We start from the raw sequence: 17,287 nt of genomic DNA, 5'->3' as shown, positions 1-17,287 counted from the left end.
TGCTTATTCCCTATGCCTTCTGCAGGCTGAAGCTTGGCTTTGTTTCTTCCTTTTCCCATGCTTGGAAAAGTGCCTGGCTCATGTTAGACACCTAGTATTTGTTAAAGAGCAAGATCTGTTTCTAGGCCTCTGGGTAGGAAGGGAGGGTTGTGTAAAAATGCAGAGATGTCATGACCAGAAATGCTACATGAGGCCATCTTATGGTCTCTGAGGCTAATGATGGTGGTGGCATGATGTCTGCCATAATGCCTGTAGAGCCACACAAGAGGCAGGGCAATGGTAGTGTTGTGTACAGAAAAGTGCAAATTTCTTTGGATTTTGAGTTGGTAAGGAAGATTTCATTGAAGCAAATAGGCACGAGGGCTTGAATTTGGTGGATTTTTTTGTTGGTGGTAGTAGGTTTGCAGAATGGATGAGTTGGAAGTAGAGGTTGAATTTGCACACTTAGTGCCAGCACTGGAGAGTTGTAGTCCAGATCAGCTGTTCTTAGCTTTTCTCTGCTTAATGTCAAGAATGCCGGCTCCATTGCTCTTCAGTGCTGTGAACTTGTATGCAGAGCAGAATTCTTGCTGGGCCACAGCTCAGGCACTATCATCATATGTTTTCCTTTTTATTCAAGTACTGCCTGTTGAGGGTGTGTGTCTGTGTGTGTGTGTGTGTTGCATATGCAGCTTTACATGAGTATGCTAGTGTGTGTCTATCTAGAAGCCAGAGGTGAGCCTCAAGAATCATTCTTTAAGAGCCATCCAACTTGGTTTTGGAATGGACTCCTGTTGAAACCTTGAGCTTGCCCATTAGGCTAGGCTACCTCACCAGCCCAGGAGCACAGCTGTGAGTTCTAATGTGAGTCAGCACACGCAGGTCCTCAAGCTTGTACAGCAGGCACTCTGATGACTCAGCTACCCCAGCCATCAAGCACTGCCTTTGTGTTTGTCTTGGTTTTACTTATTCTTTGTTTTTTGAGACAGGGTCTCTCTGTAGTCCTGGCTGTCTTAGAACTTGATCTATACACAAGATGGCCTAGCGCTCACAAGATCTGCCTGTCTCTGCCTCTCAAGCACTGGAATTCAGAGTGAGTTCCAGGACAGCCAGAGCTATACAGAGAAACCTTGTCTCGAAAAACAAACAAACAAACAAAAAAAACCAACTAAACAAACAAAAAAAAGTCAACTAAATAACTAAATGGATAAATAAATTGTAACGGCTCATGAAGGTGTACCACCACTACAGTCCCCTGTAGCAGGTCTACTAACATTTATAAGGAATTTGCTAATATTCATAAATATCTTTGTCTGCTATGCTAGCCATGGTTTGGTCATCCTCTGCTGTGATTTAAAAAGTTAGGGTTCTTTACATAGATAAGTCAATCAAACTTCATGTCCTTTGGTCTGTTTGTCTTTTCAAGACAGGGTTTCTCTGTAGCCCTGGCTGTCCTGGCACTCACTCTGTAGTCCTGGCTGTCCTAGAACTTGATCTGTACACAAGGATGGCCTAGCACTCACAAGATCTGCCTGTTTCTGCCTCTCAAGCACTGGAATTCAGAGTGAGTTCCAGGACAGCCAGAGCTATACAGAGAAACCCTGTATTGGGGGAGGGGGGTGTCAAGTGCCGGGATTCAAGGTGTGAGCCACCACTGCCCAGCCTTGTTTGTGTTTGTGTTTTTTAAATAAACAATACATTTTATTTTGTGTGTTTGTGTGTGCAAGTGTGGAGGCTAGAGGACAGTTTGCTAGAGTGGGGCCTGTTCTTTCACCACAGGCACCCAGGGGGCAAGCTCAGCTGGTCACATTTGGCAGTTGTGTGCCTTTTACTTACTGAGACATCTTACAACTAACTGCCTTTTTTTTTTTTTTTTTTTTTAAAGATTTATTTATTTATTATATGTAAGTACACTGTAGCTGTCTTCAGACTCTCCAGAAGAGGGCGTCAGATCTCGTTGTGGGTGGTTGTGAGCCACCATGTGGTGGCTGGGATTTGAACTCTGGACCTTCGGAAGAGCAGTCGGGTGCTCTTACCCACTGAGCCATCTCACCAGCCCCTAACTGCCTTTCTTAAAAGTTCAACTTGGGGCTGGAGAAATGACTCAGCGATTAAGAGCACTGACTGCTCTTCTGAGGTCCTGAGTTCAAATCCCAGCAACCACATGGTGGCTCCCAACCATCCATAATGAGATCTGGCGCCCTCTTCTGGAGTGTCTGAGGACAGCTACAGTGTACTTACATATAATAAATAAATAAATCTTTAAAAAAATTAAAAATAAAAAAATAAAGTTTCAACTCATAACTGTAAAAGCCAAGATTTTCCTCCCAACCCTAGGCTCCCAGGATAATGACTCTGAAACTCAAATATATTTACAGATACCTAGGCCATAGCTTTGCCTGTTCCCCAATATCATTACCTAATATCCCATTTATTCTAATCTTAAATTCTTCCATGTGTCTACTTATGCTTCTGCATTTTTCCATGTTCCCAGTGAATTCTTGCTTCCTACCAGAACTCCCACCTTCTATTTCCTGCCTCAGCTACAGGTCAGTCGACTTTATTTGACAGGTGAAGCTTCCTGACAGTAAGAGATTTCTACAGGAAGGAATTCTGGGTTACCTTTTTAGAAGCTTTTCTAGTTTGGGGCTGGAGTAGCAGGAGCCTGTGCTTAGCATTCAGTTGGCCTTGGAGTCCATCATCGTGACAAGGGCCAGTGGGAGTATAATTTGACTTTTTACCATTCTAGATTTATTCTAGATTGTAATATCCCTGTTGTATCTTTTGTTTACTTATATATATGCTTGGGAAGACATATACTTCAGTTCTTCTAGTACTAACAAAGGAATGACAAATGACAAAAATTTGCCACCTACAGAGGCAAGTGCTGGGACCTGGTTGTACACCCAGCTCCTAGACAATGCCCCTTCACCTTCCCTGTCCAATCCCACGTGAAAGAGATGTGGGCGCAGAACATTAGAGTAAATAGATGAGGTGCACTGGGGTGGCAGCCCCAGTTTTAGCCAGGAGTCCCTAGGGTCTGTGAAGGACTTGAGGGGCCCATGATTCCATACGTATTTGGAAACAAACCTGGAGATATTACCTGGCAAACAGTAGGAACTCTTACTGTATCTTACTGAGCTGAAGCTTGGAGGGGAAAGGGAGGTGCAAGAAGACAGATCCACCTGCTCTTCATATGTAGAAACTCAGTGGTTACGTGGGACTCACCTCTCACCTGGCATTTACATTTGTGTTGTGTTGTGTTGGGTTGGTTTGAGTGTGTGTGTGTACATTGGTGTTTGACTTGCATGAATGTCTGTGTGAGTGTCAGATCCCTTGGAGTTAGAGTTATAGACTGTTGTGAGCTACCATGTGGGTGCTAGAAATTGAACCCTGTTCTTCTGGAAGAGCATACAATGCTCTTAACTGCTGAACTGCTGAGCCATCTCTCCAACTCCATCATTTGGTAAAGGGTTTTTTGTTTTTGTTTTTTAAGATTTATTTACTTATTATATGTAAGTACACTGTAGCTGTCTTCAGACACTCCAGAAGAGGGAGCCAGATTTTGTTAAGGATGGTTGTGAGCCACCATGTGGTTGCTGGGATTTGAACTCAGGTACTTTGAAAGAGCAGTCTGTGCTCTTAACCACTGAGCTACCTCTCCAGCCAAAAGTGTGAATTTTAAGGAATGCATTTGTATGGGCAGTTTTCAAGCATAGCTACATGTTAAAATCCTTGGGAATGGGGGAGGCAGGGGGTAAACAGTCCCTAGTGATTGCGGTCTCACTGAACTGGAACGCTCGCTGCCTGGGTGATATGATAGCTTTGTGTTTGTTGTTTGGGGAAACAGTCTCGAATTTAGAAGTCAAATCTGTATGGTTTTCCGAGTTGTTAGAGAATAAGCCAGTGACCTGGTGCCCAGGCATACACATGCAACTCTTTTGCCAATGCTGTAGTGCTTCTGGCAAACAGAACATTCTATACTCCTGCAGTATAACCACTAGAAAGAAGCAAAGATCTAGCCCTGCACCATGACTCATACCTGTAATTGCCATTATCTGGAGGCTGAGGCAGGAGAATTGCCTGGAATTTGAGGCCAGTCTATATAGTGCCTCAGAACAGCCTTAGGTGCTTTAGTGAGACACTGCCTCAAAATAAACCAAAACAAAATGCAGAGTCAGTATTGGAGCCTTGGTGGTAGAAGGAGACTGCCTGATGCCTCTGGCCCTGTCTCCTTAGTTCCCCTCTATTCACAGTAGGTTTTCAAATCTGCCTTGACTTTGATGCCTTGAAACCTGGGAAGCTTTTAAGCCATTTATTCTGTAGTTTGCCTCTTAGCTCTCAAGGTGCAGTTGTCTGATAGAGCCCCAACCAATCCCATATGTTAAACAGGCTATAGAATCCTTGATCGCGGTTGTATATCTAGTCTCCTATTACTCTTTTCCCTTTTAAAATTGAAAAGTATTTTGTGCGTAGGTGTTTTTAAACTCTTTGAATGTTCCATTCCCCTCTCTCATAATTTATTCATTTCTTAGGAAATCCTTTGTCCTTTGTGTTTTACTAATTTATAGAATGGTTTATACCCTCTACTAGCATTATTTACAGTGATCTTATGTTGTCCCAGATAGTTGGATCCCTTCAGTCCTTTTTAAGGACTTCCTGCTTTATGCAAGCAGTCTGTTTTCTTATTAGACTTTCCTGGCCCTAGCCCCTGAATTAGCATTTTGGTTCCCCACTGTCAGATAACTGGTTCTTTTTACTAAAGAATGGTGTTTAAAAGCTGCAAATCTTTGGCTCATTACTGTTTGAGTATTCCTTGTTTTGTAGCCTCATGGTTACAGACATGGGGTGGGTAGGAATAGGTAGCTAGATCAGCAAACAGTTTGTATATGTGTTTGTATTTATTAAAATCAATGAGTACTTGCTGATAACCAATTTACATCCAACTCCCCGTGTTTGTTTGTTTGTTTGTCTGTCTGTTTTCCCTTTGCATTTTTGTAACTTTTTTTGAGGCTTGAGAAACCTGGCCGCCGCTGTCTTCCTCCCCCCTGACTGACTGGTGCTTTCCCTTTACCACTACAGTGTGAGTCCTCCTCACCCTGCTTGGGTTCTGAGTCAGCACAGGGATGTCTCAGAGCTCCCCAATGATATTTCTGTACAGCCTAGCTAGGGAAATACCTGAATTAAGAGGCAAGTGAGCGAGCGCCATACTGGTTGGTTCAAGCAGGTCAGTGGCAGGCGAGGGAAATTAACTTCCCTAAGGAAGTGAACATAAGAGAGGGCTTTGTACCAAGACGCTGTTTGAAAATGAAATGAAAGAAAAAATCAGGGAGAAATCAAAGCTTGTCTCCTGGAAAGCTTTGAAAATATTTTCTTTGGAAATAAATGTCCTTCTAGAAAGCATGAATTTCATTCTCTTTCCCTGAATTAGCTGTTCATAGGAAAAGAATTTGAAAAAGATGAGGTTTTTTTTTTTTTTTTGAGAATGTGTCTTTTTAATGAACTTTTTTTAAGTGGGGGCATTTTTAATATGAATTTAATTTAGGAAATTTTAGACTTAGGAAAAAAAAAAAAAACAACCTGTTTTATCAGAGCACTGAATATTTAAGCAGGAGATGCCCAGACTTTGGCTGCTCCTTTTCTGTAACCAGTTTCACTATAAAATGTGGGAGCTTCGTGGTAATGACAGGGAACCTCGGCTGCTTTTGCTTGAGAGAGAAAGCACAGTGCCCCAAAGCCATCTAAATGGGGACTGTGGCCAGCTCTTTAGGTTGTCAGCACTTAACCTGTCCCACTTTTTTCTCTTTTAAAAAAAAATTATAATTTTTTATGTATAGATGTCTTGTCTGCATATATGTCTGTGCATTGTATGAGTGCCTGGTGCCCACAAAGGCCAAAAAAGGACACTGTTTGAGCTGCCCATGTGAGCACTAGGAATTGAACCTCAGGTCTTCTGCACTAAGCAGTTAGCACTCTTCCCCCACCCCCAATTTTTCCAATTTTTTATTAGGTAATTTCTTCATTTACATTTCAAATGCTATCCCGAAAGTCCTTAATCCTCAAACCCTCTCTCCAGCCCTGGCCAAAGTGGACTGCTACAGACTCACATCAGTAGTGCACACTATGCTGGTTAGGGACGCATTGCTGGACCTATAGGAGTTGGAGACAAACTTGCCTTCGGTTGTATTTTTCACATGGAAGTTAGGATTGGAGCTTGTTTTGCACATAAAACTTTTATATATTTATGTCCAGGGGTAGAGGAGAAAGTCTGATGTTTGTATCTGTGGATTCAGTTACAGCTTAACAGGAAAATAAATTTTTTTAAAAATATTACAGCTTGGGTTGGGTTTGTTTGTCTTTTTGGTTTGTCTTGGTTTTGACTTGATTGTGTTTTTGGTGTTGTTGTTGTTGTTGTCTGTTTGTTTGTTTTCGCCAGTGCTGGTTTATAGCTCAGTAATTCTCCTCACTCCCTTTCCCAAAGCATCCCCACATGCTGGGATTGCCCACTGCCACTTCTGGTATAGAAAATTCTTGGTTTTGTAGGTAAAGCATTTATTACCTATTCATGAGTGCCCACTTTAGTTCTTCCCCTGTTTCTTTTGTGTAGGCTGATTGTATCTGACTAGGCCTGCCTTCTTACCCACACTTAAGTCCCTCTATAATCATTTTTGTGTTTTGCCATTTGCAGACCTGTTAGTTCCTTAATTGTTTCTTTAGTTTCTTTTATCTTGGTCACATTTAGATGATGTCTGTGAAGTCACGATTTGATGTGTTATTACCTAAAATCCCAATTGCCATAGGCTGTGTCTGTTGTCTCTGACTGCTCTCCCCACTAAGGTTCAATAAGCTATCTGGAGCTTGTTACTAGTGCGAACCCTCTATTTGAGGTTATACTCTTGGTGAGTTGGCCTTGTTTCTCAGTGGATACATAGATTGAACTTTGGATTTGTAATATAAATTGTATGTCTTAAGATTTAGTACAATTATTAGTGTGTATAGTTTTCATGCTAACGAGTGGAGCAGATCAATTGACCTAATTTGTATTTGTAGGAGAAAGATGCAATTGTGAACCCACCCACCAGAGAGCACTTTGATTTCTAGGACTCTTAGTACCTTTCTTAAAAACATGGATATTGGGGTTAGAGAGATGGCCGGGTGTAAGTAAAGGACTTGCTGTGCAAGCATGAGGACCTGAGCTAGATTCCAGCACTGCGGTTTTTAGTGGCGGTGGTTATTATTGTTGTTGTTAAGTCCAGGTAGTGGTCCCCAACTGTAATCCCAGCTCTAGGGCATGGGATTAGGGGTGAGAGACAAGTACATCCCTGGGGCTTGCCAGCCACCCAGTCTACTAGAAACCTAGAGCTCTAGGATCAGCTTCAAAACAAACAAACCAACCAACCAATCAGGTGGAGGGGCTTACGAGTACTTGTTGCTCTTTCAGAGGACCCAGGTCAATTCCTGGCACTCACAAAGTGGCTCACAGGCACCTACAACTCCGGTACTAGAGATCCAGTGCCTTCTTCTGGCCTGCTCAGGCACCAGGTACACATAGAATACAAACAAAACACCCAACCACTAAAATAAAGTGAAATTTAACAAAAGAAAAAGATACAGTGATGGAGGAAGAAACCCAAGGTTTATGTGTACACACACACTCATAGGAAGTATGTGCAGCACATGGTTATCTATACCACAACTGAATTAAAACATATCTGTATTATTTGTTTTAAATGTTACTAGAAGTCAGCTATATACTATAGTCAAAACATCCATTACTAAACAAAAGTGCACTAATCCTGTGAGTGTGTGTATACAGATATTATAGAAATGCTTTTAGGCATCTTTGAAACCAAGCCTATGTGATGAATAGTTTGTGAAAGAGATGGCAAACTCTGATGGGGGATACCTAAGGGTCCTGGGTTTTGCTTTGGTGTAAATAAGGTATTAATACTTTGATTTTTGCTACAGAAGTGGGGTGTGAATATACATGTATAACCTTTCTGGCATGTCATTTCTTTTTACAGAGAGAAGGAGCAAGAAAGGGAAGAACAGTTAATGGAAGACAAGAAAAGGAAGAAAGAGGATAAAAAGAAAAAAGAAGCCACCCAGAAGGTGAGTTGAGCATTGGGCTTATCTTTCTGTTTGCCAGCCATCCATCAGTGACTGCCTTACTTGAATATCTGACACAGGAAGACACACCTGAGGCACTCATTAGTATATTTGAAAGTTAAAAAATTTGAAATTTGAAATTAGAAAATGTTTGAAATTTGTACATATTACTATACAAGGGATGATAAATAGTGTTGCAGCTTATTGTATGATTACATAAGTAAACAAGTATGAAGAAAGTCTCAACTCATGTCGTTTTGCTATCTGAACCATAATTTAGTATCATCTTCTCTCCAGGTTTATAAACAAACTTTTTAAAACTTGCTTGAGTATGCCCTATTGGTTTTTTGGCCTACCCATGGTGCTATAGTTTAGGAAAGTTTGCTTTTTAATAATCCTATCAGTAACTGCCCTCAGACAGGTTCTAGTAGGCCAGAGACATGGTGGCCTGTGTTTGTAATCTCATCACTAGGGAGGCAGGAAGATGCTCAGTTTGAGGTTATCCTGGGTTACATAGCTAGTTCGAGACCAGCTTGAGCTGTATAGTGTGGCCCTGCCTCAAAAATGATGAAACAAATGGTATCTTGCATAGTGCCTTGGGGGCTAGAGCATCACATAGCTTGAGGAATGTGCTTGGAGGGAAAAAGAGATACTAAATGAAAAGGCAGAGTTGACAGCTGTCAAGTCCTGATCAAAATGTTTGTGTGATGGAGCTGTTGGAAGCAGACAGCACAGCCTTCTGCATCACCCCTATCCCAGCACGCAGGCCCGGCTCCTGACTTGGCCAGGCTTGCTTTCCCTGCTCCCCTGTTCCATTAGGAATATGTAACTTGCTCTGGCTCTGCAGGGTCCCTGTGTATCTTTTTCTGGTGTCAAGCTTTGCTGGCAAGGTCTAGTGTGGTTATGTGGAGATTCAGCAAGCAGGGCCTTATTGCAGGTCAGTCAGCTTAGAGGGTCCCTGCTGTAGCACTGGTTTCAAAGCTTAAGTTTATGGAGGGTCAGAGAGAACCATTCACATAGAATAGTAAAGGCTGTCAGACCTAAAGTGAAGCAGAAGGGATGCACTGCAGGGTTTTCCCAGAATCACTGAATATGCATGCCCTGTGATTTCATTATTTGAAGTAATATATAAATAGATCGTTTATGAGGAGACCAGCATTTGAAAATTCTTGGAAATATTCTCAGAATTGGGCGGCAGATAGCCCTGCTATATTAAGTGTATGAATGTAATTTATTCTTTGTGACTTAATTAAAAGGAACAGAGACAATTATTTAGTGCTGTGTCAGACTGCTATGTGGTTTAAAATTTTGTCTGTATTAATGGTGTTTCTATCATGTTGATAGTGGTAAATCTTCTATCATATCTTCATGCTGTCAGAGCTTTTGCTTCCGATCTTAGCCTATCAGAACTGCCTATGATTCCAGAATAAAGAATGTAAATAGAAAGAGCAGGTGATGAGCCTGGTGTGGTCATGTGTACTTGTAATCCCACCATTTGGTATAGAGGCAGAATGGTTGAAGTTCAGATGTTCCTCAGCTACATAATGAGTGAGTTCTATACAAAGTGGGCTACATAAAACTTTTCTCACAGGAGATGAAGGGTGGGCCTGTAGTCCTTCACTTTGGATACATAGCCATCTTCCCTGTCAGACTGAAGAGAAGTACAGGTGCACTAGTGTTGGCTTGCTCCTATTGCCCTGTGACCTTTGAGCTCCTGCCCCATGCCTTGCTGATCCCCCAACCCCCAAAAGTCTCAAATGAACTTCGAATATTTTCCTTTCAGCCACTCACATTTCATCTACTAAATTGGTACACAAACTTCACCATCTGTGGGAATGAAGCTAATAGGGACCTGAAGAGTCTGGAGCAGGGGTTGTTGACTAGATGACAAGTAGAGAATGATTGTTTTAGTCAGTATATATTCTGTCTTGATTCTTAACATAGACAAGTTAAAATATTAATGTCGCTCTCTTTAAGCCCTCACCTTTCTCACTCTCTAGCCCTCCTTCTCTCTCCCTTCTCCCTTCTCTCCTCATGGCCATGGCCGGCCTCTCTCTTTCTACCTTCTCTCTTTCCCCCTGTCTTTCTACAATAAAGCTCTAAAACCATAAAAAAAAAATATTAATGTCACTGGGAAGGCAGAGATGGGCAAATCCCTCTGAGTTTGAGGACTTCAAAATGAGTTCCAGGACATATATAATGTCTTGTGTTTATAAATCAGATTTACTGTGGACTTTTATTATGAATTCTACAAATAGGAAATTTATTGGAAATAAAGGAGAATGTGGCTACACTGAGAGTAAATTGGGAGTATTTATATAGAGCACGTAGTTTATACAGCTGGGTGCTCTGTGTGTGCATCTGCACTGAAGACCGAGTAAGAAGTAATAACAAAGGACAAACCTGAGAATTTCAAGGGATTAATTATGACTAATATAAGAATTCAGACATCTTGGTTGGGCAGGATGATGCCTGCCTATAACCCAATTCTTGGCAAGGAGATTGGAAGTTCCAAGTGAGCCGGGGCTGCTGAAAGAGAGGAAGAGTGAGAAAGGATCAGCGAACAGAGTCTGGGCTCACACAGGTTGGCACTTGTCTTTGACAGCACTTTGTTGTACTAAGCCACTGTATAATTTTAGAATTAAATTTCAATTTAGCAATTTTAAGGAAAGAGCCCAAAGCTTACTTCATGGTCCCAGTATTATTATAAAGACAGCTAGAAGGCATAAAGTGTGCTCTAGTGGAAAGGATTGTAGAGAATGTACCACAAGTTGTGTTCTGTGGCCATTATACAGCTTTCATGGCTTGCTTGCTTTCCTCATTGTTTTTCAACCATCTCTTTGTGTCTGTCTTCTTCCTTAAACTGGATATAAATTTTTTGACGTCATATTTATATTTATGTCAACAGCATCCCTGTGTCTGTGTGTGGTAGCCAGTAGTTGCTCAGAATGCTTGTTTAGTAAGTGAATGGTCATGAATGGTGGTGGTGGGCTGAGTGTGTAACTTGGTAGAAGACTGTTCTGGGCTCCATCCTCAGCACTGGATATAGAACAAGCATGAATGATACCAGTGTCATTTTATTAAAACATTGACTTTCATTTAGGGCTAAAATTAAATTTCTCCCCCACAGAAATTAAACATGAGCCCCTTTCCACTGTGTTCCATGGCAGTTTGCTCTTTCCAGAACCATCCCTGAGTAAACCATGTTAAATGCCCATTCACCAGAGAGATGTAAAGAAGGACTCCATTCATTCATTAGGCTGACACTGCAAAAGGAGCATTGTGCAGTGTTGGCAGGACATAGGCTCTTGCTGTCCAGCTTTTCACCATCTGAGAATCGGCTGTGGCAACAGCACCCACATTATAAGACATATTGAACATGATTTAGATTTGTTGCTTACAAGTGGGGAAAGCATTGACTAATCTTCAAAGTGGCATTTCAAGAAATAGTTACAATGTAATAAAACCTAAATTGCCTTCAGGAATTGTTATGTGGATCAAACCCATTCATTCTTGGATAATTGGGGATTATAGAAAAATGCACAAGGGTGTTTCACTAGAATTGAGCTCTGTAGCAATTAGTAGTGGGGAGCGGGTTCATTTTAAGACACTTCCACAGATTTCGGTGTAGTACGGTTAGCCTGTCCTTTAATGCAAAAACGTAAGAAACACACTAGGGAATCCTAAGAATAGATGGTTTAGGTTAGACTCGGAGTCTAAGTGTGCTCAAATCTGTTTTGAGTACTGGCCAGCTACAGGGCATACCCTCCAAAGATGACCACATTTTCATGGATAATAGTAATCCCGAATGATTACTAGCCACATATGTCTTTTAGAGAAGATTGTGGCGTTCATTTTTAAATTATTTAACTATGTATTTAATTACATTTTGGATAATATATTGAAAGTATATAAAATATGCCAAATAAAAAAAGTTACTTTTATGAGTTTATCTCTCACCATATTTTTGTTGAATTTATTTTTAGTGCTTTTGAGAATTCCATACAAAACATGCACTACGTACTTTGATTATATTCACTCCTCCAGCTCCTCCCTCAGCTCCTCCCAACCCCGGCCCCAGCCCCAGCCCCGGCCCCAGCCTCCTGTCTTTCCCATTCTTTTATAGCCTCTGATTGTAATTTGTGCTGCTCATGTTGTCAGGGTGGATGGCCATCTCCTACTATGCCGATCGATTAAAGACCTACCATGGCCTCACCCTTAAGGAAAGCCACTCTAACTCTGAGCTGTTAAGTCCTGGGCTCAGGGCGGGGTCCCAAGGCGCCTCCGTCCTTCATGCTCAATTGCTAACTGGGTTGAGTTTGTTCAGGTCTTTTCTAGCTGCTGTGAAATTGTGAGTGCATTGGTTCTGTCGGTTTCAGAACAGTTTTGATCCTCATGACTCCTAGCTGTTACGGTCTTTCTGTCCCTCTTTCTCTGTGGTCCCTGGGCATTGAGGGCTTGGAGTTCATTTTTAACAACTCTTCCTACACAGTTAGATAATCAGTGTAAATGTGCTTTAGCAGGCTGACAGCTTGGAAAAGTGGGTCAGAATCTCATAGTCTTAATGCTGTAACCGTCCACAGCTAGGATTCTGGCTTACCTGCTTCGGGATGTTTTTCTTTTGTGGCTTTTTATTATAAGGAGTATTTGATGAGTATCTCCCCCACCCTATAGAAATATCAGAAGCAATTTCCATCTGGCTTCAAAAGATTTCCAACCACCCCCCCTCAAGTTCATTATTATATTTAGCCACCCATCATGTTAAGAGGTTTTCATAAAAGCTTAGTTATGACATAAAGAAATACTTTCTTTAATAAAGCATTCATAAAAATTTGTTCAAATTTTGCCCAGTTCAGTCTTACCACTTTGCTTTATGGTATACATTTTGATGATGGCAGCAGATTTCAGTTGAACTTTGGGATTGCTATCTGATTTTACCCTTAACCAAACAAAACCCTGTTGGGAGAGATGACTGTCTCTACCGAGTAAGTGAGTAACTGAGTCACATGGGCTTGGTTTGAGATCTCTCTTTGCAACTGAAATTCATGATGAGTCCCTCAGGCTTTTTAGGTTTGATCTCAGAAGTCTTTGAGTTCATACTCGGGAAGGATTTTTGTATTTATGGTGAATTGAGTTTCTGGCCACATCTATTTGACTTTCTAAAATTAGAGCAATCAAAATGGCTAACATTTCCAATACAGGGTCTATGTCATTTAGGGAGTGGAATGGTGTGGTGGCTGTTGTTGTTTTAATTTAGATTTCCTCCAAATCCTAGGTGTGTGAGTATGGCTGAACAGCTCAAGAAGGATGTCCCAGCTGTTTTGGGATTTAACTAAGCCTGCGTATACTGACAACTTAGATTGCCTGAGTTAGTAAAATTAAAATGATTGTACAATACAGTACTGAACTAAAAAGAAATTTTATTTATTTATGTCTGTTATTTCTTTTGCAGGTCACGGAACAAAAAACCAAAGGTAAGATTTCCCTTCTCTGTGTGTAGACTTCACAGTGCTGCTGACTCAGCCTGTGTCCACTCAGGAGAGTGGGTGTGCAGTAATCACGGTGGGTTGTCTGCAGTCACTGCAGAGCAGGAATGACAGACTAAAAGCACTTGGAACTGTGTTTCCAGTTGGCCTTACATTTTTAGGAAACAAAAGATTAAATAACTTTGTTTTAAAAGTGTGTGAATCATGATTTTGATTAGTAGAACAGTAACAAATTATCAACTCCTAGTTTCAGATGGAAATTACAAGAGCACTTCCCAGTCTTGGTCCACGGGATACAGTATGCATTTTGTCTGAAAATGGAATGTCACATGTAGAATGTTCACACTCTTCTGCACTACAGCCTGGAGTGTTCGTTTTTAAAAGATGCCAGATTTTGAATAAGTTAACTCAGCTTGAAAAGAGAAGCGGGTGACCCTTAGGCCTCTCAGTGTAATAGTCTGTCTGTTCTGTGGTTCTCTCTGCTTTCCTGTTTCTGTTATGTAGTTTATTTGATAATGGTCACTTTGAGTTAACAGGCCTTAAGAGCGAGAGATAGAATTCCTTTAGATAATACTTATATTTGAGCACCTTAATTTGTGGTTCTCAATTAGGTATATATTAGAATAATATGCAGAGTTGTTAGAGTGCACAAGCCCAGGCTGCTGCCAGACCTTGACGAGAGGCCACATGACATGAAAACCTTTGCCCTGTATTTTAAAAGAAAAAAAAAAAAAAAAAAACAGATAAGAATAATAGAGACTTGGACTTGATTCAGGTCCTTCTAATGATGAGTTTGGTTTTAGTTTGGTCAGTTTGACCAACAGGCCGAAGCATGTCATTCGGTGATAGACAGAAGGGTCAGTCAAGGTTGGCAGTCTTCATAGGTGTGTCATCTCTGATAGCTTGCTTAGGAAATAGAATTACGAAAATACATTGTTAGATGATTACACATTAGTGTATTGTATTTCTTCTACTCAGAGGTATTTCAAAGAAGATTGTGCCCCGGGACTTTGTAGTGATTTTAAACTGAGAAATTGTTGTTATAATTATCTTAATTGCTTTGTAGGAGAGCATTCTTCCTCATGTCCAGCTCAGCAGTTCACAACCCACAAGTACGCTTTCTTTTAGGAAAGTCCCAACAAATTCATTCTTTTCTAAGCCTATTTAGAAATAGACTATGCAAATGGACTTGGAACTAAATATTTACAGGATTTTGTGTGTTTGTGTGTATACTCGCATGGACACATGTATGCATACACATACCAGAGGAAGATAGAGACAAACAAAATTTCAGTGTCTAGCTATAGCTAATCTGAACCTCTTGGTGTTGACCTTACAGTGATCATCCTGTCTCTGCTGCCTGCGGACTGGAGTTACGGGCATGTGCTACTGGCCTATTAAAGGACTCTTGGGTGGGGAAATTGGTGTTTCCTTGACAAGCCAGGCTCTGTGTTGGTACAACATGGAGACCATGGTAGAATTTGGGGTCCTAAGCCTGGCTACTTAAGCCATGACCAGTGGTGTTTCCATCAAAAAACAAAGTTCATTACACATTCTTTCTCAAATAAAATAAATACCACATCTGTTCTCAAACAAATTAGTCTATCTTATGCCAAAGTCTGAGAGAGAGAGAGAGAGAGAGAGAGAGAGAGAGAGAGAGAGAGAGAGAGAGAGAGAGAGAGAGAGGAAAATCAAGCTTTCCTTTCTGTGCACTGCTTTCTACCTTTCTACTTTGGTCATTTTCATGCCTATTGTAGATGAAATTCACTTCCCTGTCTCCTTATTCTTCCTACTCCCCCAATCAGAAAATCAAGTCAGATAATCCTAAAGTAGCTGAGGGTGTATGTAGCTCAGGTCTCCAAGGAGAAGACAGGAATTTAAAAGAAGAAAAAGCATATACATATTTATAGTTTGAGGTGTGTCAGACTCACCAGCCTTGAGGTTTGTTTTTTTTCTTGGTCAAATCTTTGTCTGTTGGGCACTCTCCTCCTCATTCCTTTCCCTGAGCTGACATTTCTGCTCATGGTCCTCTCCCCAGCAATAGTTATCTTCCTTAAGCGAGCTCCCCTTAACTATGAATCTACTCTTTCCCCAGCAGAGAAAAAAGAAAAGACTGTGTTGGTGCCAAGTCTTGGGTTGTACAAGGACTGAAGTAAGATTTTTCTGTATTTCAGAAAAGCAGTAGATTGGTTATATGTTCTTCCTTTATCTTCCACCATTACAAACAGTATGGTGATATCTTAGTTAGGATTTTTATCGCTGTAACAAAACGCCATAACCAAAAAGCAAGTTGAGGAGGAAAGGCCTTTTTCAGCTTACACTTCCATATTCATCACTCACACAGGGCAGGAACCTAGAGTCAAGAGCTGATGTAGAGGCCATGAAGGGGTGCTACTTACTGGCTTGCTTCTCATAGCTTGCTTAGCTTACCTGATAGAACCCAGGAACATCAGCCCAGGGATGGCCCCACCCACAATAGGCTTGGCCCTCTCCCATTGATCACTAATTGAGGAAATGCCTTACAGCTGGATCTCATGGAGGCATTTCCTCACTGAGGTTCCATCCTCTCTAGCTTGTGTCAAGTTGTCACAAAAACCAGCCAGTGCAGATCAGAATTCCAGAGAGGAAAGTAGGATGGAGATGGGGGTAGGGGTTTCAACTGGAAGTTCTATGAGCATGTGCGGTGCCTACTACTCAGTGAAAAGGAAGAATAGGGACTTAGGCAAAAGTTTAGATTCTCTTTTATGGATAGTAGGCAGAAGCAAAAATGGTTTCCAGAATCATGCAATAGCTCAGGTTAAAGTGAAACTTAACAGGGAGGGTTAAGCTAACGTTAAAAAGCCCCAATTACACAAACTACATGATAGCAGAATTTGGCCATTGCAGTTTAGCCTTGTTGACGAGTGCTATAGGATAATGGTTGGCTTAATGAAAGCTATCAGTATGCAATGAAATGACTAAATACTAATGTGACCTTTAGCTGCTAGAAAGTATCCAGGGTGAGAATTGCAGGTTTGTAATAGACATCAGTATGGAAGGGGACCATGCAGGGATTGGGTCATGTCAGCCAAGGAATTTATCATTTCAGACAGGTTTAAATACATAGGTTGTGTAGCTTTCATGTCTTCCTAACTGGGGATCCTCAGATGGGGCTCTGGTAGCTAGAATTGAACATGTCCACAGGAAATACCCACTTTGTTTTTGTTTTCAGTGAAGCTTACTTTGACCCCAGAAATACCAACTCTGAGTCAAAGAAGTGGGAAAACTTGCAGATCAGTGGATCAGTTTTCAGATACTCTGGTTCAAAGCATTAAATCATAGCCTTGCCCCACACTTCATTGGCTCACATCGGAAGGAAAGCATTCCCCATCAGCATATCTGGGATTCTAAGTCATTTTACTACACTAGCTTCTGAGCTTATTCCAAGAAACATACAGGTGAGTGGATGACAGTGGCTCAGATAATTTAGCATACCCGCAGGGCCCCTGCACTAGAGGGGTTTGTATGTTCTAATAGGTGGGGACATTTGGTTGGAAATGGAAGTAGGGCCAGTGAGATGACTCAGTGAGTAAAAGTTCTTTGCCATTCAAACTTGATGGTCTGGGTTTGATCCCTAGGTTTATGATGGAAGGAGAAAACAAACTCAGAAGTTGTCCTCTGACGTCTACACGTTTTGTGGCATGTACATGCCAATATGATCTCTCTCACATCAA

General features: G+C 41.3%; 1 protein-coding gene across 6 annotated transcripts in view; it reads left to right on the top strand.

Moving 5' to 3' along the window:
- Positions 1 to 17,287, top strand: part of Tnrc6b (trinucleotide repeat containing adaptor 6B) — a 216,815-nt gene that overhangs the window by 141,027 nt on the left and 58,501 nt on the right. For 5 of the 6 annotated variants that reach the window (XM_085831814.1, XM_085831815.1, XM_029469460.2 and 2 more), the window contains 2 exons: positions 8,004 to 8,091; positions 13,541 to 13,562. In XM_085831814.1, coding sequence (XP_085687940.1) covers positions 8,004 to 8,091; positions 13,541 to 13,562 — 110 coding nt within the window. Of the gene's footprint in view, positions 1 to 8,003; positions 8,092 to 13,540; positions 13,563 to 15,669; positions 15,727 to 17,287 lie in introns of those variants that run through there. The other variant, XM_085831816.1, reaches the window with a different exon arrangement.

The sequence above is a fragment of the Mus caroli genome, unplaced genomic scaffold (assembly GCF_978045245.1).
Source record: "Mus caroli unplaced genomic scaffold, Mus_caroli_1 scaffold_16, whole genome shotgun sequence".
Taxonomy (NCBI): domain Eukaryota; kingdom Metazoa; phylum Chordata; class Mammalia; order Rodentia; family Muridae; genus Mus; species Mus caroli.
Note: the sequence above shows the minus strand (reverse complement) of the source record. Positions and strands in the feature narration are given on the sequence as shown.